Source organism: Chelonoidis abingdonii, chromosome 1, assembly GCF_003597395.2.
Source record: "Chelonoidis abingdonii isolate Lonesome George chromosome 1, CheloAbing_2.0, whole genome shotgun sequence".
Classification (NCBI taxonomy): domain Eukaryota; kingdom Metazoa; phylum Chordata; order Testudines; family Testudinidae; genus Chelonoidis; species Chelonoidis abingdonii.
The window spans coordinates 7603241-7630522 of record NC_133769.1 but is presented as its reverse complement, the minus strand read 5'-3'; the positions used below and the strand labels follow the sequence as shown (position 1 = coordinate 7630522).

Genomic DNA, 27282 nt, shown 5'->3' with positions numbered 1-27282 from the left:
CGACTTTTGGACGCAAAAGTCCAGGTTTGGGACAGGACCAGATTGTGGACGCTAAAGTCCAGGTCTGGGACTGGGAGGCTAGATTACCACACCATCCTTAGAGGTTTTTAAGGTCAGACTTGACAAAGCCCTGGCTGGGATGATTTAGTTGGGGATTGGCCCTGCTTTGAGCAAGGGGTTGGACTAGATGACCTCCTGAGGTCCCTTCCAACCCTGATATTCTGTGACTCTATGATCTATAAAAGAAAATTGCAACACGCACACTAGAGTCTAAACTTAATTAACAAGACATTGTTGTGTACTACAGAGCAAAATCTCACCCCAAACCCTTCCAGTGTATTATAGCCAGGCCTGGCTGTGATCTTCTGTTCATGAAGCAAGACCGCTGTCGGCTTACTCTTAGGTGAAAGATGCCGACTGGAGCTTTGTACCTTGAGTTATATTCCCCCAAACCCATTGTCTTCACTTGCAAACAGGAGAACCCCCACTGCTTGTGTTCTATCTATAATCAATCACTTGATTAGCATTTTGCTCAGACTGTAAGTAGGCATTCATAGTGAAGTATACAATACTCAGTACAGTAAAAGCTGTTTTATCCAGCACTTCACCAACTAGAAAGCTCTAGAAACTGGCATTTCTGAATTTCATTAAAATTCTGGTTTATAATCTGGTTGGTGCGGGGCTGGCAGGGGGTTGGGGTACGGGAGGGATTGTGAAGCGTGGGCTCTGGGAGGGAGTTTGAGTGCAGGAGGGAGCTTGTGGTGCTGGATCCGGGGGCCACTCACCTCGGGCATCTCCCCGCAAGCAGCGACCTGTCCCGGCTGCTCCTAGGCAGAGACACGGAAGGCAGCTCTGCAAGCTACCCCTGCCCCGAGAGCTAGCAACACAGCTCCCATTGGCTGGGAACCGCAGGGGCAGTGTGCAGAGCCACTTGCTGTGCCTCCATCTAGGAGCAGCCAGGACATGTCACTGCTTCTGGGGAACCGCCTGATGTGAGTGCCCCCCAGATTCGGCACACCAGCTCCCAGCCCTTCACCCCTCCTGCACCCAAACTCCCTCCCTCTTAGTTAACCGGCATTTTCCACTTACTAGCACTCACCATTCCCACAACATGCCAGATAAACCAGCTTTACTGTATACAGATAGACCAATAGACGTCTCTTGCCTGAAAGAAACTTGCTTCACACCTTTTGGAGACCAGCCCCAAGCCATAAACCTTAAGAACAATTTTTCAGTATATATGCAGACCTCCTTGCACATTCTGCATCCATACTTTCATGATGATTATGGGGAGCAGTGACATAGGCTTTCAGTAAAGACTTTGCATGACAGGTCTTGGCAAACTAGTATGTGGATACCAGACCCAGGGGGTCCTTGTAACCTTATGGACTCCTGCGCCCCCTGCAATTTGGCAGTCACAGTGGCCCCAGAGGCACTGTGCCTAAACTTGTCTTCTGCCTCTCTATATTCTCCCTAATGTGACAGTCCCGGCTAGCCACTACATTGATCTCCAATTCGCTTATGAAACAGAGCAGTAGCTCATAGCTGTTTAAGTCTCCTGATTTCCCCGCTTCAGGTGTTGCACTTCAGGAATTCTCCAGCTGTCCAGCACCACTCGCCATTGTGTGAATTTTTACAGGCTCGGGGAAGGAACTGGGACAAACGTAAACAGAGCAGATAAATGTGCGTCTGTATTTTACCTGCCTGATCTGATTGTGATGTATATGTAATGCAGCTTAGACAAAGCAAAGCTATTTCCCCTTGCTGAATTCCTCTTCTCTGTATTTTATTTTATTTATTTACTTTAAACAATGAAGTGGGATATGGACTTAAATGGCGGGGAAGTAATTCAGCGCTGCCATTGGAAGGCAGACCATTTACTGCAGCTTGTGCTTCAGGAATTGGTGGGATAGGTGGTGGGATGATCCCCACTCAGCCAATCAAAACAGACTGATCTGGATTAGTGGCACATGGATTTCAGCCATACCATGTATTTATTCTATTACTATTTTATACTATTCCAAACCTGGACATAAATAGAAAGCCATAGCAGTGGCTGCTCAATAAGAATTTGCTTCTATGATATCTTTCCCGCTAACAGTTGAGCCTAGGAAGAGCAAACACAGCAGTGATATCTGACAATGACCTTTGAACAAGATGTTCCTTGTTAGATGAAGTGAGACTCTCTCCAGCTATACGCCATAGGGGTATAGTATGGAGTAAATGGTTCTCACATATGCCGCAGAGAGATGCATTTACACTGTGCAGAGACTCCATTAAGAAATAAAAGAGGTTGGACCCTCAGAATCACCAACAATCTTATTGCAATAGTCAGAAGGTTATTGAGGACAGGAGAAAGAAGAAGAGAAGGCTGCGAAGAATTGTCAGCAAGTAACTCTGGGTGAATTAAAGGGTGTTAAGAAATAAGATCTCTTGTGAACAATGGAGCAGATTCTCTTATGTGATCCAGCTCCTTTGAGAGTCATTTTTGGCACAAGAGAGAATTTGCCCAGATAGTTATTTAGCAGCTCTAATGGCAACATTTATGGTAAGACTGTAAGACTTAGAGAATTGTTAGGATTAGAACAAGGTGTACCTGTTCATGTAATTGCATATTGTCACAATTACAAAAAGGACAGAATCTCATCTGGCTGCTCAAAGGGTATCTATTATTAATGTATATAGTGTCATAAATGTGTCGTAGATCTATAGTGTGATAGATGCATGGAGATTTACATATACAGCTTTGCAAACAAGGCCTTAGGCCTGGCTTGGTCAGTATAAGAATTATAGCCCTGATTCAGAAAGCATCTCAGCTGGAGACAGCACTTACACAAGTGCTGGAAGTCAGTCATGCTTATGTGTAGTTCTGAATAGAAATGGACTTAGGTATGTGCCTCAGGGTTTTCCTGAACTGGGGCCTTCATTAGGGCTCTTGAAAGCCAGAATTCCCATTCTGTGGGAAATTCTGAAATTAAATCCAAGGATTTGTTGCGTACTGGAACAAAAACTTACAATTTTGAAATTTCCCATGGAATGGGAGGAGTCTGAAAGCTTTGTTTAAAAAAATTGCAGTGACTTTTTTTGTTTTGAGTATTTTTTGAAACAAAATGGACAAGATTCCCTGAGCTGCCGGGGATCCGACTACCTCCCTGGAAGGTTACCTAGAATCATAGAATCATAGAATATCAGGGCTGGAAGGGTCTCAGGAGGTCATCTAGTCCAGCGCCCTGTGAGCCTACGGGTACATCTGCACTGCAAACCCAAACAAACAAAAAAAAAACAACCTCAAAACAAATGTGCAGTGGAAAGTCTCAGAGCCCAGGCTCGCTGGCCCAGGCTCACGCTCCGAGGCTAAAAATGGCATTGCAGATATTCCTGCTCTGGGTCTGAGACCCACCTCCCTCACTGGGTTTCAGGTCCCAAGTGGGATGTCTGCACAGCTATTTTTAGCCTGAGCAGTTGACCAGGCTCTGAGACTTGCTGCTGTGGAGTTTATTTTGTTCGCAGTTTAGACATACCCAGAGAACTCCTGCTCAAGCCAGGGCTCGAGCCAGTGGGGGTATGTCTACAGTGCATTTTGTAAACCCAGGGTCAGTCTCAGGTTTGAGCCCAACCCCACTACTATCCAGACACAAATCTTTCTGACTCAGGTCAGCAAGCACTTAAGACCTGGGTCCTATGACCAACCTGGGGACGGGTGGGGTCCAAGCCCAAGTCCCACTGTGACTCTGGTCCAATCCCTGTCATTTTGCAGTGTAGACACACTCATGCCACAGACCTGAGTCAGAAGGTCTAGGTAGTGCAATATGGACACATGAGTGCGGTTGTGAGATGCAGGGCTAGCAATCGTAAACCCAAGTTTACCATGCAGTATGGATGCTCACGCATGGGCTAAGAAACACTGAGCTTGGGTCCTGCAAACCTGTATTTACAATGCAGTGTAGACATACCCGCATGGTCCTGTCTCTGCAACTGCCCACGGGCTGGTAGGAAGCCGGGCAGTTCTCACCAAATGTGTCAATTTCGAGGCATTTTGCAGTGGAAAAACATTCTGTCAGAAAATTGCCAATCATTTAATCACTTAAAATGACAATGTGAATACTTCTTTCCCAACCCCCTTATCAGTGTATTTGTGGTAGCCTAAAAGGTAGAGATACAGCTATCAATCTTGAAGACATGATAAAAATCATACAGCATATTTATTATGACATCTGTTTTATTTTGATGGTCTAAATAAAAGAAGATTAATTTGAGCTTATATTGTATATTAAGGTTCCATTTATGAAGGGTTAATAATTAATAGATGTTTTAATAAATGGGTAATCATTTGTTACAGATTATTACTTAGTCTAATACTTCAGTAGAACAGTGTTCTCTAATCACCTATATATAAGACCTTCTACTGATGTGTTTAGAACTATGACACATATTACGCTCATTTATAACATGCTTCTAACATCTATTATTAATCCTTTATAAATCATATATCATGGAACCTTAATATAAAGTATCGCCAACTCATGTATATATTTTTGAATGCTCCCATAGTCTTTGATGTAAGTTTTTATTTAAAATCTTCAGTTTCAGTGAAAATACAGCATTTAATGTTTTCATCAGGTGTTTTGCATTCTTCAGGAGAGTTCTGTAAGAAGAGCTGATCGTGTGATCTGAAGTTGATTCACAGACCTCTCTGTTTATGGCCCAGATCATGAAGCAGTTGGTTAAACAAGCAATCATGCTGGTTTTTTTTTTTTTTGTTTGTTTGTTTTTACAGCACACTTCTGGAATTTTGTGAAAACACAAAACCACTCCGTTCAAAACTTAATCTGTGGACTAGCAGAGCCATTTTGGCCATTTTCAAGATGTGTATTTAAGTAATGAGAATTTGGCTTTTTTTCAGGATTCCCGCTGAAGAACTCACAATGAACAATCATTTTCATTTGTAAAACGTTATTAAACCTCTTATGTATAAATTTAGTTTTTTCTTGTTTGAATTTTTAAACAAGTTTAAAATTTTAAACTTATTTTTTTTAATTTTTATTATTTATGTTGCAGTAGCACCTAAAGGCACCAGCTGAGATCAAGGCCTCATTGTGCTAAGCGTTGAACAAAAATCACATAAGACACATTCCCTGCCCTGACGAATTTACCATCTAAAGAGACAAGCTAGACAAATTATCCCTGTATTTTACCTGGAGAACTGAGGCACAACTGAGACTAAGGGAAGTTGGTGGCAGAGTTGTGAATTGAATTTGCGTCATCCAAGTCCCAGTCCAATCTCTTAACCTCCCTTTCTCCAAATCAAGCCATCAGCTGAGACCACAACCACTGGGGGATGATTTATAAATACATTAAAATAAAAAAAGTTATGCCCCAGCTAGGATTTAATTCACAAGGGCATTATTTGTAGAGCCAATTGCAGTTTTCTCGACACTGCATTTTTCAACAGAAAAACTGTTTCATCAACATTTAATTGTTTTGTGGGAAGGTGTTGCATTTGACAACATTTTCAACAGGGAAAAGTGGAAATGAACCATTTCATGGGGAAAAAGTGGACACAAATCCATTCATTTGGAGAACGTTCAAACATTTCATTTTGACTTTATCTTTTTTACTTTACGTTAAAAGATTAATTTTATTATAGTATTTATGGATGTATAAATATAATTTAAAAGTGGAAACAAAATTAATCAAAATGACAAAGATGAAATAAAAAGATTTTTACCTTATTGAAACAATATGCTTCCCCATCAAAATGAAATAGTTCAAGAATCCCAAATCAAATTTTTTCGGAATATTTTGTTTTCCTGGAAACGTCAAAATATCCTCTTTTCACTTTGATTGGGAATATTTTTTTTCCCCTCCAAAATCTCACAATTTTCCTGTAGAACAGAATTTTCAAGTTTCAAACCGTCTTGAATTATTTTATTGTCCCTTCGGGTTGTTAGAATCCCAGGGGTGGTTGACTGTTTCAAACAGGAACAGTTTACTGGATAACTGAGTGCATTGTATCTCAGACAGTTCATCCACAGGTCTCAAAGCACTTTATAAAGGTGTTTCAATATTGCTATCACCATTTCACAGAGTGGGACACTGAGACACAAGGAGGCTTAGGGCCTGGTCTAGTCTATCCATTGTCTACACTGGCGTTTGGATCAGGTGGAGTGACTTTCCCCGAGCTAGGATTAGATCCCACGTAGCCTCAGTCTACAGCCTGCGCTCTAAGTACTAGACCACAGCATTTCTTCCTTGGAATAGGTAGGGTTTAAGATGCTGTTTTATTAAGATATTTAAAGATCCTGGCTAAGCGCTCTGCTCTTGGTGTGAACCCTATCGAATGCAGAACTTGGATTTCTGAAACAGGGCTGTTGGATTCGCACAGGGGATGAATCCTGGAAATCCTATGAGGCCTGAGGCTCTATGGGGAAACCACACTCTCCTTGTGGATCTTGGGCTGCTCATGTAGGAAGCCTGTCCTTATGCCATGCTCCCCAGCTTCCCTCCCAAGCCTGAACCCCCACTTTGAGGGATGACAAAGGGTGAGAGGAGAGCTAACGCTGATTCAACCTCGCCTGGTTTTGCTTTTGCAGCTTCTGGTTCTGCACTGAAAAAAGGCACAAAACAATTATCTGCCATTGCTCTGACGGAGGGAGGGGCGACTGACGACATGGCCTACAGGGAATTAAAATCAACAAAAGGAGTGGCTTTGCATCAAGGAGAAACACAAACAACTGTCACACAGAATGGCCCCCTCAAGGATTGAACTCAAAACACTGGGTTTAGCAGGCCATTGATTTCACAAAACAAATCAGATCAATTTCTTGTTTTGATCCCCTCCATCTATCTTTTACATCTTAGGCTGGCAGCAGACAGTGCAGTACGACTGCCAGCCATCGTCATCTCCTGGGTGTTTGGCAGACGATGCTGCATTTCGATTGGTAGCCATCGTCATCTGGCTGCTTGCCGGAAGACGGTGCAGTATGACTGCCAGCTACCATCATCTCCTGGGTGTTTGGCAGAAGATGGGAATGACCTGGCTGAGTCACTCCCATGGCTGCCCAGGCGCAGCTGACCAACCTCACTGAGGTCGGCTAAAAGAGCACCCAGGAGTACGACGATGGCTACCAATTGTAATGCACCCTCTGCTGCCAAAAGGCAACAAGCTGCTGTTGTGTAGCAATGCTGTCCCACGTCTACCAGCACCCGGGAGACGTATGGTGACGGTGAGCTGAGCGGGCTCCATGCTTGCTGTGGTATGGTGTCGGCTCAGGTAACCCAGGAAAAAAGGTGTGAAACGATTGTCTGCCATTGCTTTCACGGAGGAGAGAGGGAGGGAGGGGGCCTGACCACATGTACCCAGAACCACCTGTGACGCTGTTTTTGCCCCATCAGGCATTGGGATCTCAACCCAGAATGCCAGTGGGCAGCGGAGACTGCGGGAACTGTGCAATAGCTGCCCACAGCTATCCACAGTGCAACGCTCTGGAAGTTGACACTAGCCTTGGTACTGTGGACGCAGTCCGCCAACTTAATGCACTTAGAGCATTTTGTGTGGGGACACACACAGTTGACTGTATAAAAACGATTTCTAAAAAACCTACTTCTATAAATTTGACCTAATTTCATAGTGTAGACTATGGGCATAGTCTCTTAGCTCCCTTATGAGCTAGATAAATATTATCCCCATCATACAAATAGCTAAACTAAGGCATGCAGAGGTTAATAGGTTCACGCTGTATTACAGAGTGAGTCACTGGCACGACTAGAACAGTAGATTCTTGGCTCTTAGGCCCATGGTCTAACCACTCGACCACAGCATGTGTTGCTCTTCAGCCCTAGCGTTACAGTCTGTTTCTTTAATGGGAGCACTTGTGTCTTTTCTCCTCTGTTGTTGTCATTTTATCAGCACTGCTGCAATGACAGTTTTCAATTAGCTACCAGCTCTTTAGTGTGTTTTTATAGAATCACAGAAGTATAGGAGTGGAAGGGACCTCAGTAGGTCATCTAGTCCCATCCCCTGCACTCAAGGCAGGACTCCTGTTAGGTGTTAGTCTAACCTGTTCTTAAAAACCTTTACTGACTTAGATTCCACAACCTCCCTAGGCAATTTATTCAAGTGCTTAATTACCCTGACAGTTAGGTATATCCCCATATTTATTAGGAAAAACTTCCTATCTCATAGAACTGGAAGTGACCTTGAAGGTCATTGAGTCCAAGTCCAGCCCCTTGCCTTCTCTAGCAGGACTAAATACTGATTATTGCCCCAGATCCCTAAGTGGCCCCCTCAAGGATTAAACTCACAACTCTGGGTTTAGCAGGCCAATGCTCAAACCACTGAGTGATCCCTCCCCCGTGTCCAACCTAAACCTCCCTTGCTGCAATTTAAGCCCATTGTTTCTTGTCCTATCCTCTGAGGTTAAGAAAACAATTTTTCACCCTCCTCCTGGAAACAGCTTTTTATGTACTTGAAAGCTGTTATCATGTCCTGCCTCAGTCTTCTTTTTTCCGCAGACTTAACAAACCCAATTTTCTCAATCTTTCCTAATAGGTCACATTTTCTAGACCTTTAATCATTTTTGTTGCTCTCCTCGGGACTCTCTCCAGTCTGTCCACATCTTTCCTGAAATGTGATGCCCAGAACCGGACACAATACTCTGGCTGAGGTCTTACCTGCATTAAAAAAGTCCCTTTTCTGAAGAGCTGACAGTTAAGACAGGAGAGAGGCTACTGTGGTAACTGGTTCTAGGGATACCATGTACATCTTCCTGCACCATTTAGCCCAGCAACCTGCCCTCAGCATCTCACCTGCCCTATTTGTGTGTGGCTGGCTGCAGTCTTTAATTCACCATTTGCCCAGGAAAAGGGGATAATGAATAAGGAAGGCGAGAGGAGCACAGGGAGTAAGTGGGGGATTAGGACGGACATAAGACTAGATAGTGAGGTGAGGTTGTATAGGGGGAAGAGTTGAAAGAAGCTCTGAAATTATATTTGTGAGTGGCACACATTTTTCTTGGCTCTGAACCCCATTTAAGCCTTAAATTCCTCCTAAGATTTTTAGGGTATGTCTACACTACCCACCAGATCGGCGGGTAGTGATCGATTTATCGGGGATCGATATATCATGTCTCATCTAGACGCGATATATCGATCCCCGAACGCGCTCCTGTCGACTCCGGAACTCCACCAGGGCAAGTGGCGGTAGCGGAGTCGATCCTGCGCCGTGAGGACGGGAGGTAAGTTGAAATAAGATAGCGCAGCTGAAGTTGACGTATTCCTGTAGCTGAAGTTGCGTATCTTACATCGACCCCACCCCCTAGTGTAGACCATTCCTCAGTAAGGTCCAAGGAATAAATGCAGCCTTTGTATTAAAGTGGTTGGTTGATTTTTACTCTGCTTTAAAAATTGTATTTGCTCACTTCTCTTTTTATTTCCAAATTGGGAGCTACTGTTTGAAATGAATATTCTCTGGTTCAAGGGAGTAGTGGAGCTTTGTATTTTACACATGAAAAATGCATGCAGAAGAGTGATGCAGTAAATAAGTGCATTCTGCAGATAAAGCTTTGGGTTCAAACTTTGCTCTCTGTTACACCAGTGTAAATCTGGAGTGGTTCCATTAGTCCAGCTAGTGTGGATGTGTGTGGATGCAAAGAAGAGCAGAACTTGTCCCATGTTTCTAGCCAGTTTACTTTTCTGCAATTGCTGCAGTTGCATTTTTATTGGAGAAAAAGGCTTTAATGTAGGATTCAGTGCAGGTGAAAATACAGCCGGCCTTCTAGCCCCAGAAGAGAAAGAAGGAACATCTGCGCTGATTCTTGTATTCAGTGAACAAGGCCCCAAAGAAGCACTGGCACATACACTTATGTGTAGACTTGGCAGAATTAGATTTTTTTAATTTTATCATTTCAGTGGAAAATACTGGTTTATTTTCATGCATTTTTTTTCAAATTCTTATTGACTTAAATTTTCAGTTGTGCAGAAATTGTGGGTTTTAAGCATTTTTGTTTTTAATCAATTTAAATGTTAACAGTGGTGGGAAGCTACTGGGATGCCAGACAATAGGAATGTTAGATGATAATTATTTAATGACAGTCGACAGTTGTATGTGTGCTTATGGTGAAATTGACATTGATCAATATTTACCAAGAAAAAATTAATTCTTCCAAACTTTACCAATCTGTGGCTCCAAGGTCATCTGCTAAACCTCTCCAAATAACATAGGATTGCACAGCTTGAGTAACAGCAGATCTGTTAGTATAGCTGTTTGTATCCTCTGTAGACTTGTGTTTCATGGGCAACGAACTCACATATGCTTGAACAGATCTGACATTCCATCCAGTAGAGGGAAATGGTGCACAGACCCTCCGTCTCAGGGCCTGATCCTGCACTGAGATTATAAAACAGTTACTTACCATCTCATAACTATGATTCTATGTCATTGTGGATCACATCGTGCATCAGAACGTGCTACGACTTAGCTAAGATCCCAGCCCCGGCATTGAGGGCGCACTCCACAACAGCGCAGGCTTCTTCCGCTGCATTCCACGCTCAAGTCCCTATTCAGGACTTATGCAAGGCAGCAACATGGTGTTCCATCCACACCATCACTCAACAGGCGAGAAATGATGCGGCCTTTGGGAGGGCAGTCCTGTGTTCAGCAACTTTGTGAACTCCTACCCAGGGAAACTGCTTTGGAGTCACCTATTGGAATGGACATGAGCAAGCACTTAAAGAAGAAAAAATGGTTACTTACCATCTTGTAACTGTTGTTCTTCGAGATGTGTTGCTCCATGTTGATTCCAAATCCCACTCGCCTCCCCCTCTGTCAGAGTATTCTGACAAGAAGGAACTGAGCAGGCGGTGTGTTGGCAGGGACCTATATACACTGCCATGAAGGCGCCACTCCAGGGGGCTCCACAGTTGACCCGATGGGTACCATTCGGGTAACACTTTCTGATGATCATGCACGTGGTGCACACACACTTATTGGAATGGACATGAGCAAGCACTCGAAGAACACATAGTACCATGAATAGTTTCATTGTAGCCCACCCCAGCCCACCTTGAATGCTACCTTGTCTGCTGGCCTATTTCGATCCACCCCCCTTTTTGTGCATAGATCTCTTTGGGAGGGATCCCATGCACACCTCCTCTGCAGAGAGTTAAATGATGCAGACGACCTTGGGCACTAATCCCTACGCAGAGTGAATTCACACACTGAACACAGGATCAGAGTCTCCAGCCCAAGAAAACCATCTTAATGTCTCTGAACCGGAAATCTATTGCATTTATAAAGCAAAGGATGTTTCCTGTCAGTGTAAGTCGCGTACAGTGTTGTTGGTCCAATAAATGATATTACCTTGCCCACCTTGTCTGTCTAAGTCGCACATAGTCCAGACAGAAGTAATGCTGAATGGCTTTCAAAGAGGTGAAGAGACTATAAATGCATTGTGATCAGAATTTGGATTAGGGCAGTTAATTAAAAAAAAACCACCAAAGTGAACATGCAATGCTGTCTGCATGGCTTTGAATCAGTTGGCTACACTCCTCTTCCCCCCTAAAAAACCCATGGGACTCTGTCTAAAGATTTCAATGATCACTTGGTAATGCATTGCTTCTGTAGTGAATTATGAGTAGAGAACTACCATGCTGGATGAAATAAAGCTGTTTGAAAGAATTTGATGAGCTGGCTTTCTTTGTTTGATCTGACTCCGTGAAATGGCAGAAGTTGGCTTGGATCCTACAGATAGATTCAGCATGACAGGTCCTGTATGGGAGAACCTAAGAAGAGTCGGCAATAAACATGTCCCTGTCGAAGGAGGAGACACAAAAAGTTACCTTAGCCCCACTGAATCACTATTTAGAAAAAAGAAAATTAGAGCAGTTAGGACAAAGGCCCAAAAGAAATGAGTGAGGAAATAGGCAACTACTGTTGGGTTGGTAGGAATCAGTGTAAAAAAAACAAAGGCCAAGATTTTAAAAAGTGAGTTGTGATTTTGTGACACCTTAAAAGGGGCTTGATTTACAAGGGAGCAGGTGTTCAGCACTTTGTGAAAACTGGCCACCTGAAAATTGATATATCCAAAATCACTAGGCGATTTGGAAAATGCTGGGTGGGTTTTTTTCTGCCTGCCAGCCCTGAAAATTCCAAACTGGGTTCTCTCTGCATTCCACGTCATCACTAAGTACAAAGCTTCGGCAGTCAGAACTGGGCTGACAACTTGATTGAAGTGTGAGCCAGAATACAATCCAGCTTGCTGTCCCGTAGATCGGCTGGCTTTCTTTGATGAATCTGCCACTTGCCGTTATTAGAGCCAGGATACTAGACTACCCGGACCATTGTTCGGATTTGATTCTGTATGCGAGTTCCTGTGTTCCCACTGGTGTTGCAGATTAGACCGGAGTTTCTGACACTAAAGCAAGCAGACAGGAATAGAACAGAGATCGGGAATGGTGAAAAAAGAAGACATTTTTATAAATAGTTTCTTTTCCGGCTATTGCTGTCCTTTAAATATTTTAAAGGCCATAAATCTCCTGGTTCTGCCAGATAAATTGATGCAAAAATGGTGCTACATAAGATATGGGGAAGTTAGAGACTAGTTTAATCCTTATTTTATACAAGTACTTTTAATTTTGCTGATTTAAATACATTTGGAAGATCTTTGGCTCTAGGGTGACCAGACAGCAAATGTGAAAAATCGGGACGGAGGTGGGGGGTAATAGGAGTTAGGGTGACCAGATGTCCTGATTTTACAGGGACAGTCCTGATTTTTGGGTCTTTTTCTTATATAGGCTCCTATTATCCCTCACCCTCTGTCCTGATTTTTCACACTTGCTGTCTGGTCACCCTAGAGCCTATATAAGAAAAGACCCCAAAATTGGGATATCTGGTCACCTTATTTGGCTCTGTAAAACTGACTACATAGTTCAAATGTAGAGAATGGGCTTTTAAAGGAGCATAGGAAAGGAAAGAGCCCAGTGTGGGGAGTCCTGAATTCTGATTCTGTTTCTGTCATTGACTTTGGCATGTTGAGGCCAGATTCCAAAAGGTCCTTAGCAGTCCAAGGAAGCAGATAGGTGCCTAAGTCTACCATGGAGGCTTCACTGGCATTTTTCAAGCTGCTGCTCAGCTACCATCACCCCCCATATCCTGCTTTCCTGCCCATCAGTGCCCAGAGGCTTAAGAGTCAGTGGTCCAAAGTGCTACCCCATGACAGATGCCCAAAGCTTTGAGAAATGGGGCTCAGGCCTTGAAACAGTGCAGGTTCCCCTGGCAGTACTTCTGTGCAGCTGACCCCAAACTCCTCAGTTAATAGACTTCTGTTGGCTTCAAAGAGTTTTGGATCATAGAATATCAGGGTTGGAAGGGATCTCAGAAGATCATTTAGTCCAACCCCTACTCAAAGCAGGACCAATCCCCAGACAGATTTTTGCCCCAGATCTCTAAATGGCCCCCTCAAGGATTGAGCTCACAACCCCGGTTTTAGCAGGCCAATGCTCAAACCACTGAACATTCCTCCCCACCCCCAAGGGGATCAGGCCTCTTGGACAAAAGCAGCCTCTGTTTTTGACTCTCCTCCTTGAGACCCTCTGGGCTTGATTTTTTTTCCAGAGGCGTTGAGCACCCACGGCTCTCATTGACTTCACTTGGAGTTGTGGGTGAGCGCCTCTGGATATTAGGCTCAGGTTGGGCACTCAAAATGAATGCACATGTTCGGCCCTTTGGGGCTTGATCTCCAGGGCCGGCTTTAGGCCAATTCCACCAATTCCCCTGAATTGGGCCCCGCGCCTAAGAGGGCCTCGCGCCCAGTGAGAATCCCTTCCCTGGCTAGAGGCGCCTTTTTAATTTTTACTCACCTGGCGACGCTCTGGGTCTTCGGCAGCACTTTGGTGGTGGGTCCTTCACTTGTTCTGGGTCTTCGGCGGCACTTTGGTGGCAGGTCCTTCAGTGCTGCCGAAGATCTGGAGCAAGTGAAGGACCCGCCGTCGAAGTGCCGCCGAAGACTCAGAGCACTGCCTGGTGAGTACAAGCCCCATGTGTTGTTTTTTTTTACAATTTTTTTTTTTTTGTCTTCCCTGTTGGAGCCCTGTTGAAACTATTTGAATTGGGCCCCACACTTCCTAAAGCCAGCCCTGTTGATCTCACTGTGCCTCAGTTTCCAGATGGGTCACTTGGGGAGAATAAATGTTTTCTGGCTCATAGGGGCGGGGAGAGGAGACATTAGGTAAATGTTCAGCCGGTGCCTGGGACATGTGAAATGCTGCACACCATGAATGCCGTCCATTGTTAGAACAATACAGAATCTGGGGGTATTCTCTCGGCTAAGAAAGACTGATCGGAGTATCGCTAATGGTAGAAATATCACTGACTCCCATGCCCTTGAAAACAGGTACTGATCTAGGGCCAGCTTGTGAATAGCCGTAGCCATTCCTAGCCTACCATGCTAGACTTACCCAGATCCTCATGTGCTGTGTGGAGTGCAGCGGCTGAATTCCACCTGCTCCCTTTAGCAAGGGGACAGAGATTTGGTGAAGCCAGGGCTCCTTCCCCAATGCTCTGGTGGCTCAAGAGGGGGAATAAGTTGCATTTTTGAAGGGCTGCTGTAAATCATCTCCCCTTCAGAGCAAGAAGGAAGAAGAGGTTAGTCTGTGGGTGCTGCGGCCTATACAGAGTTGTGCCTAAGGGCACAATTTCGCCCAGGGCTTTTGGATCTTTGGTGGAATTATTTCATCTTTTGACACCTTTTAGGTCCAGTCCTGTTCCCACTAAAGTCAGCTGCAGCATTCAACGCACTTCAGTGGGAGCTAGATCAGGTCTTTGGTAGTTGGTCCTTACCTAGCACAGCAGCATCATTAGGTGTCTCAGAAATACTCAAGATAAACAGATTAGACAGTTTCAGTTCCCACCAAATATCAGGATTTATTCCTACATTTAAGTCCAGCAATAGCCATAAAATTTCAGATTATGGAGCTATTTCGCTGCTTTCTCAAGCCCAATAACTTCTAGAGAAATGAGCCTGACGGCAAATTAATGGCTCTGATTTGCAAGTGCTCAGAAGGTTTTGGATTCCCATCAGTCTGGCTGTAGGCCAGCTAACAGCATTATCACTCCTATCCATGAATTAACAGGTGACTTTCCCTTGCGTACAGAGCAGGGTAAAATGATGGGCTGGTATCTTAAGGGATTACCTGAAGCTTTCGGTTCAGGAACACTGCAGCCTAATCAGAAAGAAGCAAATCCTTTTAGTGGAGGAAGGCCCAGAATGCAGCTGACCCAATGTGGTTTCCCCTGGGAGGAAGCAGGAAGTGGTGAATCTGTGTAAAAATTTACTTCTTAGTGTCCGCTGGGCATTGTGCTGCCTTTGTTAGTGAAAGCCTGTGAGCAAAGTCTGGGCCCAGTAATCTTCAAATAGGGGGTGGCCCAGCCCTTGTGAGATAATTTATGCCATTTCTCTTGAACAAGGTCCAGCCTTCACTTTGTGGGGAAGGTCAGGAAGAAGGTAGTGCCAGGCCAACTCCTGCAGCAATTATACTCCTTCCATTTTTTTGGAGCTTAGTCGGGCTTCCCAGCTGGATATGATATGGAAAGTGCCTTGATTGTTGTAATTGCCTTCGGGTAGTGGAAAGAAGTTGTACATCCATGCAAATAAAATTAAATCTATCAGCACCTTCAGTACCTCTCCTGTGGAACCTGGCACCAACAGCCAGAATTGCTTTCAGGTGACTTTGGGGGGCTTGTCTACACTTGAAAGCTAATTTGAATTAATGTAGGGTGAGAATTTAAAGCACAGTAACTATCCCTAAGCAACTTCATGTATGGACATTCCTAGTCTAGAATAAGTGGGTCCACCCATGCATCGAGTCCGGAATAGCTCTGTGTAGAAAAGCCTATGGGCCTTCTCAGTGAGAGGATTCTGAGCTCCTCTGACTCTCATGCTGCTTTGTGGGCCATGAGAAGGAAGAAAAGAGCAGCATTGCAAAGAGCCACACCCTTTTCCTGCTCCTGACATGCTCATTGTGTTGGACCTGGTGTGGGGCATTGGAACCTTCGTATACTGAGGGCATTTCCCTGAGGGCACTTCTGTCCTCTTAAGCTATGTCCGCACTGCAGTCACAGGATATGATTGCAGCTTGCAGAGATCTAGCCAAGCTAGCTTTAATCTAGCTAGCTCAGGTACTAAAGGGGTAAGGGCCTAGGGTAACCAGATAGCAAGTGTGAAAAATCGGGATGGGGGTGGGGGGTAATAGGAGGCTATATAAGAAAAAGACCCCAAAATTGGGACCATCCCTATAAAATCAGGACATCTGGTCACCCTAGGTGAGACTGTGGCACCATGGGCTTCAGCACAGACTAGCTGTGGTAAACGTCTGTCCCAGATCTGGACTTAGAGTTCAACATCTGGGTGTTTATCTGAAGCTCCCCCAAGCTCACTACCAGCTTGGATCTTTCTCGCTGCCACCAACTAGGACTATTGGGGTTCCTAGTTACCCCCGAGTCACCCCAACCTTTCCCTGGGGGACCCCCAAGACCCAGAACCCTGGGTCTCCCTCTCTCCTCTCCCAGCTTCCCCCCCTTCCCTGGGTTAGCTGGTGCGAGAACGAGACTTCACTCCTTGAATGCAACCAAGAGATGCTATTCACTCCCGAGGCTAGCATTCACAGCCTAATCAGCAACTAGCACACAAGGAGATTCCCCTCCCTGGCTTCGTTAGCAGAACTAGAGAAAAACCTCCAACCCACAAGAGACAAGATATTCGTTCTCTCTTCCCCATCCGTTCCCGCCCTGGGTACGATAGGAAAAAACCTACAAGCCTGGCTTTTCCTTCCCTTCTCTGTCCTCCCTAGGGAGACCAGCTACCTGGTACAAAGTTCTATCTCCTGCCTCACTAGGAAAAGACCCACCAGTTCTTCAAAGAAACTTTATATAATAAAGAAAGAAAATAAACAAAACAATAATTTGCATAAGAAACTCAATACCATCCCTCTATCCGTATAAAGAAAATATGAATAAACAAGTCTGATTAAAAGATAGCCCGATAAACCAGTCCAAGCAAATCAACTACTGTAAATACAAACACAAGCATATAACAGCTACTTACTTTGTTTCCTTTTGTACTCATACAGACTTTAGTAGAATATTTATGGATATAGATGGAGTAGAAGAACAAGCTGTCGTACCATAGACGAGGAACAACAAGACTGAGTAATACAAATTCGCCCCAGACTTTTAACAATCCATTCGCTGATTGGTCCTCGCGTCAGCATGTTTGTTCCCTTTGTCATCGAGTCCTTACAGGTTCAACAAGAAAATTCTAACCCTTACCTACCTATGTACTTATGACGCACTAGCCCCACAAGTGAAATTAATCGCCAGGGGGCTTGTTAGAGCTGCCCCTTGAAGGCCAGGTTTGCTCTGCAGCTTTTTTGCTGTCTGGTACCTGAGCATAGCTATATTCAAGCTAGTGTGGATAATGCTCCGCGAGGTGCCAGTTGCTACCCTGTGATTGCTGCTAAACATAGCCTTTAAGACCCTTCCTCTGGCACCAGGAGCAAAGCGAGTGGTTCTGGAGTGTAAGAAGAACATCGTTTCCAAGATAGATTGCTTTAAGTTCTGAGTTATTCTCATACAGCTGTAGCAGTAGCTGAGTTGCTTAGGCCACACTGGAACAAGAGTCACAAAGGTACTGTCGTAGCTTCCCTACTCAGATTTGAACCTTAGCGTCAATAACTGGAACTGCACTAAATCCTCTAAGCTTCATACCCCCACCCCCACTGCTTAGACGAAGCCTGCCCAACAGGAATTTCGCAGTGCCTGGTACACTCCCAAACTTCCCTGTGGGACCCCAAGAACTCAGATGCCCTGATGTCCTCCTAACAAGGGGAAATAACAAATTCCCCTTCCTGCTCTTTACTTCCTCCGCAGATGTTCCCACGCTGGCTAACTAGGGATTTCCCACTGCTTCCATCCCCTTGAAAACACAAACCGAGAAGACATTTACCTTCCCTCCTTCGCTTTTTCCCCCTCCTCAAGTCTTGTCCTGAGAGTAAACAGTAAATTCCTGGCACAGAGATTGCCTTCCCTCTTGCGCATAACTAGAAAAAGGAAAGTCCAAAGTTTAAAAAAGCCAAGAGCTTATAAAAAAAAGAAGAAAAACACACAATGAACATGCTCTCTGCATTCAAGTGACTGAAATACACAGGCTATTGCTTAAAAGAAAACATATGAATAACAGCTTATTCATTAAAAGAGTACAAATTTAACACATTCCGTCAGCAACTGAAGATCAGTAATAACGAAAAAAATAACGACCTTATTGTTTTCTTACCTTTGTACTTACCAAACTTTTGAAAACTGAAGATTTAGACGCTTACAGACGTCAGAAAAAAAACCTCTCATAGCTGGAGCAGACAAAGACACAGACACAACATTCCCTCCCTGAGTTTGAAAATAACCGTTTCCTGATGTCACTCTGGGCAGTGTTTTGGTCACCTTTGTTAACCCTTTTACAAAAAGGTGGAAAAAAAAGAACAATAAACCCTTAGCTATTGTTTATGACAGGTACTTGTTTAAAAGTTCTGAGGCCTGCACTCACTCCCTTGACGGGGGAGGGATAGCGTTCAGTGGTTTGGAGCTTTGCGCCTGCAAACGCCAGGCTATGGTTCAACCTTGGGGGCCATTTTTAGAGAATGGGTTTTAAAATCTGTTCTCTGGGGATTGGCCCTGCCTTGCAGCAGGAGTTGACTAATGACTCTTCTGAGGTCTCTCCAATTCTATCTTCTAATGAAATTGAACCTGCAACATTGCACTTGACTTGCTGATTACAAATCTGAATATTGCCACATACTAGCTACCAAGCCAAATGCAGATTGGGCCTTTAGAAGTTGCAAGCATTCAGATTTGCAGCAACGATTAGAACTGTTTTGCAGCGTGAAAAAAAAGCCAGTAGAAGTTTTGAAAGTATATATGCCACCTGCAAAAGGGAGTGACGTTTTTGCAGGAAACTTGACAGCAACCAATAACTGCCTCAAGTTTCTATAGGGTTCTACCTACTCTAACTTAGATATTTACAAGCACTAGAAATCTCAATGTGGATAGCGTACAAAAATGTAAGAATATTAGATCCCAGACTTCAAGCAGGCATTTTAGCTTTCTTGGCAATCGAAGTTCTCAGACACAACAACAAAAGGATTCCATCATCGTGTGGCCAGATTCCACTGGGTGTAAGCTCATAGCTTCATTGATCAGACCCAACATTCCCTCCCTGAGTTTTGAAAAAATCCAGTTTCCTGATTGGTCCTCTGGTCAGGTGTTTGGTTCCCTTTGTTAACCCTTTACAGGTGAAAGAAACATTAACCCTTAGCTATCTGTTTATGACAGGTACTTGTTTAAAAGTTCTGAGGCCTGCACTCCTCCCTTTGAAGGGGGGAGGGATAGCTCAGTGGTTTGAGCTTTGGCCTGCTAAACCCAGGGCTATGAGTTCAATCCTTGAGGGGGCCATTTAGAGAACTGGGGTAAAAATCTGTCTGGGGATTGGCCCTGCTTTGAGCAGGGGGTTGGACTAGATGACCTTCTGAGGTCTCTTCCAATTCTAATCTTCTATGAAAATTGAACCTGCAACATTTGCACTTGACTTGCTGTACAAATCTGAATATTTGCCACTCTAGCTAGCCAACCACAAGTGCAGATGGGCTTGTTAGAAGTGCAAGCATTCAGATTTGCAGCAACATGTTTTGCAGGTGAAAAAAAAGCCAGTAGAAGTTTTGAAGGTATATATTGCACCTGCAAAAGGGCAGGCACTTTGTCAGGAAACTTGGCATGCAACCACTATCTGCCTCAGTTTCTATAGGATTATACCTACCTCTCTAATTAATATTTACAAAGCACTTAGAAAATCCAGTGTGGAAGGTGCTGTACAAAAATGTAAAGGAATATATGATTTCCAAGACTTACAAGCAGGATTTTAAGTTCTTTCTTGGCTAATCTGAAAGTTTCTCAGACCACAAACAAAAGGATTCCACATCAGTTGGGCCAGATTTTCCACTGGTGTAAGCTGGCATAGCTTCATTGATGTCAGTGGAGCCATGCCAACCAACAGTCGCTGAGGATCTGACCCTGTATTTTTAGCACTGTAGTTGCTGCATGCTGCTAGGGGATGGTGGTCTCTAAATCCTCTATCCAGTTGTTTCCAGTTTTCCATTGATAATATTTTTTTTCTTTTGCAGCTAACATTGCTGCATTTAGAATATAACAGTATTTCTGTTTTATCAGTGTATTATCTAACCCTTGTGTAAGTTAGGTCTGAGAAAAAAACTGATCTCTAACTCCCAATTATAGGCAGGTGAAATTGGAATGTATCCTCAGAGCTCCTCAGCTGCAAACACACAAGATTAATTACAGGAGGTTTTTTATACTAAGGCTGAGGTTTTCTGAGTTGCCAAAGGGGCTTGAGTGCCCAGTTTCTACTCCTTTTAAAAGGAATTGGGTATCTAAATCCCACAGATGACTTGTAATATCCAGCCTAAATGTAACAAAAATTAGTTAATGCTGAATCCTAAGAAGATACAGGTTTGTGTTGTTTGGCTAGAAGATAGTGGATCAGATACTGTAAAGCAGAATAGAAGTACCTAGGAATTTGGTTCAATCCTTCCTTAGTTTTTCACAAACATATTTATTCACTAGCTAGTTAGTGATGTCCTAAGGGCTCCTTTGTCTGTTACGTGGGAAGAATGCTGTGTGGAGTTTGCATATTAATGCCTTGTCAATGAGTTGGATGTGATCATGGCTTTTGTCCTCTGAGGTGATTTATAAAACATTCAAAGATACCTTTTATGACAAGTGTGAGCCTAAGTGGTGAACATGAAGCATGTAATTGGGAAGATGCTGGTGGTGCTGGTCATCCGCCTCCTCATCAGGCGTAAATCAGTGTCCTTGACTTCAGTGGAGCGACGCCTACTTCCACCAGCTGAGGATCTGACTCTGATTGTGTGCATGTAGCCTCTCTGGGGCCTGTTCTTTCATAGTGCAAACTGTATTTGCATCTAAAACTTTAAACTCTTAGCACTGTTTTCTGTTGGATACAGCAACAGCGCAGAGCCGATAATGGCCATACTGGTCCTGAACATGGAAATTAGCTCTATAATGTACATGGCATCATCTGCAGTGCTAAATGTTTCTTTTATTCCCTCCCATAGCAATCAAAGAGAAGTACACTGACTGGACGGCGTTTCTTATACACGATCTGACAGGTTCCCGAACGGCACCTGCAAATTTACTGGAAGGAGTATGTATTAGATTGCAGTTTATATTTAATATCGTGGCACTGTATTTATATTATAGTGATGTTTAACCATTAAAATGTAGGGCTCTGTGCTTGCAACGTCTGTGTATCCCCTTAGGGTGTGTCTACACTGCGCTTGGGAGGTGTGATCCTGGCATAAGTAGATAGACTCGCACTAGCTCCACTTAAGTTAGCATGCTAAAAATAGAGGTGTGGATATCGCAGAGGGGCAGCGGCTTGGGGTAACCACCTCAGCTTGGACCCTGGGGGCCCAGGGCATGGCCTTGGGCTGCTAGCTTGAGCTGCCACCCCTGCCACACCCCTACATGCCACCCCCAACATCTACACTGCTATTTTTAGCGCACTAACTTAAGGAGAGCTAGCATGAATCTGTCTACCTGTGCTAGGATCACACCTCCCAGCTACAGTGTAGACATAACCTTATGGGGCTGATCCAGTGCCCCTTGAGGTCAACGGAGTCTTCCTATTGGAATCCTATAGGATGGAGTTCATATCACCTGTAGGCCCAAGTACGAGACACAGGAAGCCCCAAAGGCAGAAGAATCTACGTCTCTTCATTGTGGAGTTTGAGGGAGGGGCCTGAGGGAGTCTGCACCCTGGAGCACAGCGCTACAGGTCTCTCCAGCCAGCTGGGTGTTAGGCCAGCAGACAAGTGGGGGTGGGGATTCGCTGGACCCACTGGTCAGTCCATAGAGCAATACTAGATAAAGCTGTGGGGTGGCTCTGCCCATGCAGGGAGAATTCATTTTCCCTCTGACCACATGGATCTCCCCAGTGCAAAGTCCAGTTACTCACTGGGGACAGGATTTGGCGATTAGTGCACGAAAGCGCTGTTGGCAATAGGGAGTCTCTCTATTCTGCTCAGGTGAGACAATGGGGACATGTAAAAACACAGCCAGATGGTTGAAGCTCTAGGCACCGACCATATTTGCAGGGTGAACGACATCCATGCCAAACTCATCCGGTGCTGGGCTCATTTAAAAGCGTCAATGCCAGACCAGGTTTGTGGGAAGATGCGCTGAGGCGCACAGTCCCCTTCAAGTAAATCTTGGGCCCATTTACGGTTTCATCCTGAAACCGTGTGAAATTGGCAGCTTCCCTGCTGGAACTATGTGCTCTCAACTGAATGCTGCCTTGGGGTTTTGGAGAACGCTTTTTCCTGCAGGAGCAATCACTAACAGTAGCAATTGGGGTGGGCTAGAGATGCTTGCAATACGTGCTGTATTGCTGTGTAGAGGTCAGGCATGCAGAGAACAGGTTTGCAGGATCTGCAGTGCTGGGATAAACCCTGGAGAAGATTGGTCTTCTGCCCTGCCTTGGATGGATCCAGAGTTAAAGTAAACATGTGGTTTACATCTGTGTAAACGCTTGTTTACCTTAAGAATGCAGATGCATTTCAAGATAGTCCTCACTTTGATCGCTTTGTTTCTGCCCGCTCGTGCAAGTCACAGACACATGCACTCATTTTTAACGAGGGCGGGTACTTCACTAGTTAGCTACAGGGTAGACTTAGTAGAATATCACCCAGGGTTTTTCAGTCCACAAGGCCAAAAATCCTAAACATTCAAAGAAACTGGGCATGGCTACACTAGCAGATTTACAGTGGGTGCAGCTGTAAGCTCTCTAATGTAGCTGCTCTAAGCTGGAGAGAGCTCTCCTGGTGGCTTTCTTCCTGCAGCCCCTGCGGGCGGCAGAAGCTCAGTGCTGTCCACACTGGTGCTTATGTTGGTGTAACTTATGCCACTCCAGATGATTTATTCACACCCCTACATGACCTAACTTATGCCGACATGGGGTGTAGTATAGACATAGCCTTAGATGATCAAGGCAGATGGATCCACAGTCACTTTCATGCTTCCAGCTAGAATATGCCAAGAGCCTAAGGGCTTGACTCCTATCTCACACTGGTGCAATTCCAAACCATGTGAATGGGATCAGAATAAGCCCCCATGTCGCTTGTAGACTCTACCTTACCTCCTCTGAAGTTAGTAGAAGAAACAGGCAGGCAACAAGGGCAGAAGTGTGGAGGGAGGAAACAGCAGCTTGGATAGAAACCGTTTGCAATCTTGTGTTTAATGGTGTTATGCTCTGTTACGTGTGAGGTATGTGAGTAATACAGTACGTCATGCTGTGTTTGTAACCCACTGGTAAATAGAATTACTGTTAATCAGCACTGCAGATCATTGTTATCATTGCATATTGATTTAACAAGGTAATTTTCTGTACTGGAGCTGTTCATAAAAGGGTTCTTGCTCTACTTTCAAAATGAATGTTCAATACAATCCAAATATTAATGTCAGCATTCTGCTCTCATGGATAAGTGACAACTGATTGTTTGGCTTAGCTTCTAGCATGTAGATCAGAGAAGCAATATTATTAGCTTTATAATGGCCAGGCATCTATTATAATAAATTGTCTTCACAGTGTTACTATATCCTTTGATGTTAAGGAATGTTTTATTGCACTGAAGCAATTGCATGGAAGAAAAATGATGTTAAATCAGAGTTCTATGATTTTGTTATACAGTATTTAGAAAAGGCATTTTGCCATGACATGATCCTTTAAGAGATTATATGGATGCATTTAATAAATACAACAAGAAAGTTGCTAATACTGTAAGCAAATCTATTGCACTGAGATGTATCAACTATTCACAGAGCTGGTTGAAAATTTTCATGTTACGCAATTTCAAATTTAAAAGGGAACAAATTTACAAAAGAAATATTGTGATTCCAACCCACCCCTCCATTTTGTTGATCAACTCTAATGCTGGCTGAAGTTTGAATTTCAATTTTTTGCAAATTTTTTGAATGAGGAAAAAAAGGGACAATTTTTTTTTTTTTTGAAATATCCGCTTCCCTTTTTTTCCCAACCAGCCCTAATATGAACCATTTTCAAACTCTCTCTGAGTTGCAACATTTTTTAGAAATCCCTATAAAGGCTATTGGTTTTTACTGTCTTTTTCTTTCAACAGGCTTGGTACACAAACAGCCAACATTTTAGGCCATGATCCTTCAAACACTTATGCACGTTCTTAATTTTATTGCTGTGAGCAATTGGGACTGCTTGAAAAAACAAGGTTGCCAACTCTCGGAATTTTATCATGAATCAAATGATTTTTTTAGTGTGTTTCTTAAAGCCTCAACTTCTGGAATCAAGAGATTTGTGCATGAGAATCTTAGCTTTCATTTATATTTTTAAAAATGTATGTTTCTAGACCTAATGAATTTCAGAGAAAAGCTTGAAAATGTGAGGCAAGTGTACTCTAAAGGCTCAGAAACCCGAAGGGAAATAAAAAGAATCCAAAATATATTATTTTATGGAAAAACCCCATTCATGATTTTTTTTATCCCAATCACATGATTTTTTTAGAGCCTGACTAATGGTTTTGAGTGCTTGAGGTTGGCGGTACTGCAGTGGTAAAGCTGAGTCTGTGCTTCAGTGTTTGCAGGATCGGGGGCTTAGAACGTGCTCTGTGTGTAAGAAAATACACATTTTCACTGGAACTTCTTGTTTCACTTTAAATCAGCTATGAGGGCCTGATCCAGAAAACCGCTCTCTTTTAGCACGTGATCTCATGCACTTTGATGTCAATGGGAGTCTTCCATGGACCTAGTGCCTTCAGATTCCCACTGGATGGCCCAATCTTGCCCTCATTGAGATCAGTGGGAGGTTTGCCACTGATGGCAGTGGGAGCAGGACGAAGTCCATGGTGAATGAGAGATCTGTGCACAGGGGGCTTTCAGGATCATGCTCTGATGCCTTCTAGGTTGATTTCAAGGCCCACTCCTGTGATGGGATATACACCTCAAACTCCAGTTAGTCGGTGGGGGTGAAATCCCCTAGCAGGACTGGGCCCTGAGTCCTTAGGAAGAATCCTACTAGATGGATTCTTAAGAATCCTAAAGGGTCCAATAGCAATTTTATTTTTTTTGTTGGTTGAGAATTTAGCACAACTGTTGTTTTCTGTTTTCTTCTGAATTTGCACTTGGAAGCCGTTGGGTAAAAGAGGAGAACAGACTGTTTGCTGATAGCTTGGATGATGGTGTGAAAAACAAAAATAATCTTCTGCTGTCATCTGTTTCCTTGAGACGTCTTCAAACAAAATTTAAAATAAGCAGTTTTGCTTCTATTCAAACAGCCTCTGCGAGGAAAAAACCCTGTAGACCTCATTACAGTTGATTCCTTAATAGAGCTGCAGGATTCCCAGAACCCTTTTCAGTACTGGATAGTTAGTGTGGTTGAAAATGTTGGAGGAAGATTACGCCTTCGCTATGTGGGATTGGAGGAGACTGAATCCTATGACCAGTGGTTGTTTTACTTGGATTGCAGACTTCGACCAGTCGGTTGGTGTCAAGAGAATAAATACAGAATGGACCCACCTGCAGGTAAAATGGCTCATTAAAAATATGCTCTCATCATTTGCATCTGAAACCTGTTTATTTACTGAGAATTCTTTGGATCTACTGTTCATTTCTTCTAGTTTATCAGTCATGTTTTTTGACCACTAGTTACTCAGTTTAAACCCATTAGGCTGGCGGATTTGGTTGAGGGCATGAGGATGGTGTTGTGGCTCAGATTCTGACCTAGGTGACCTTGGTTCAGTTCCCAGTCTACCGTAGATTTTCTGTATAATTTAAGGGCAAAACCCCTAAGTGCTCTGCCCCTCATCTATGAAATGGGGATAAAGTGGCTTCCTGCAAGCTTTATGCCAAGCCGAGGCACTGTAGATTCAGTTCTTGTTTGCAGTGTAGTAACTTCTCGTGTAGACCAGCCCTTCGTCTAAGTTGGGTATGATGGGTTGGAAGTTCTTCAGGGCTGTGACTCTCTGTTACTACGTTTGTACGGTCCCTGCTACAGCAGGGTCCTGATTGCTGACTGGAACGTTTAGGTGGTATTGTAATAATAACAATATAATGGAAGTCTCCTGAGAAATGTGATTTGGAGCATAATGTCTCATTCTGGTATAAACCAGAAATAATTCCAGTGAAGTTAATGGCACTACTGCAATGTAAAACTGGAGTTAAAAGGTGGAAAACCAGACCCACAGTATAGTTTCTTTGTATAGGTAAGTAACAGAATGCTGCCCTCTAATGGCTGGACTCAGAGAGGCTAGAGGACCTACTACTGCTGCTAGCTAAGGGAGCTCTCCTTTAGTGCAAATGGTAGAAGCCTGACTTTTTAGAGTTGAAAATCCATGATTATACTCCCCAGTTCCCCTAAAGCATGTGCGATTTTTTTATACCAATTGTGACTGTTGTTGCTATGTTAGAGTAGGACCAAATTTGACTTAAGGGGACATGCCTGTGGGGTGAATTTTCCCCATAAAGTTGGGCTGGACTGGGCAAATCTTGTCAGTTTCATTTTGAAGGACTTTTTTTTTTGGATACTTTTCCTCTTGAGTTAGAGTTGCTTTCATTTGCACCCCTGAGAGTTGCCCCGAGTTATGGATTCAGTCGAAGACAACAACTCAAAACGAAACTCAGCCAATGGCACGTTTTGCCTGGCATTACAAAGTCAGCACATTTTTCAGCGTTATAGTTTCCACCCCAAGTCCCAAAGCAACTTGACTCAGCGTCATCAAAACGTTTACCTCAACTCAAGTTATGGCTTGCAGTGAAAATTCCCCTTGAGGAGTAAGGATGATTTCTTAATGAAGGCACAGGAGACCTGGCTTCTGTCCCTAACTCTTCTTGTGTCCCTGGGGGCAGGTCACAACTTCAGTGAGAGCTCTCTATGCTGTGATGAATGTCACCCGCTGCGTGCAGGGCATGTGAATTTCTCCAAGGTGCCAGGTTCCTAGGAGTTAGCATAGCATTGTTTCCTCTTGCATGCTTCCTACGGCGTACGGTATCAGAGCGTCTTTCCTCAGGATCTTCTAAGGGATTCCTCTCCTCATCGGCCCATGGTCCTCTAGAGGCCATCTCCTCTACAGCGCCCCTTGGGCAGTTCAGCAAAGCCCATGGCAAGCCAGAAAGGCAGT

General features: G+C 43.9%; 1 protein-coding gene across 4 annotated transcripts in view; it reads left to right on the top strand.

Annotated features, from left to right (window-relative positions):
• SFMBT2 (Scm like with four mbt domains 2) overlaps positions 1-27282 on the top strand; it is a 214327-nt gene that overhangs the window by 82061 nt on the left and 104984 nt on the right. For 3 of the 4 annotated variants that reach the window (XM_032773318.2, XM_032773316.2, XM_075063851.1), the window contains 2 exons: positions 21193-21281; positions 25441-25687. In XM_032773318.2, coding sequence (XP_032629209.1) covers positions 21193-21281; positions 25441-25687 — 336 coding nt within the window. The remainder of the gene's footprint in view (positions 1-21192; positions 21282-25440; positions 25688-27282) is intronic. The other variant, XM_075063858.1, reaches the window with a different exon arrangement.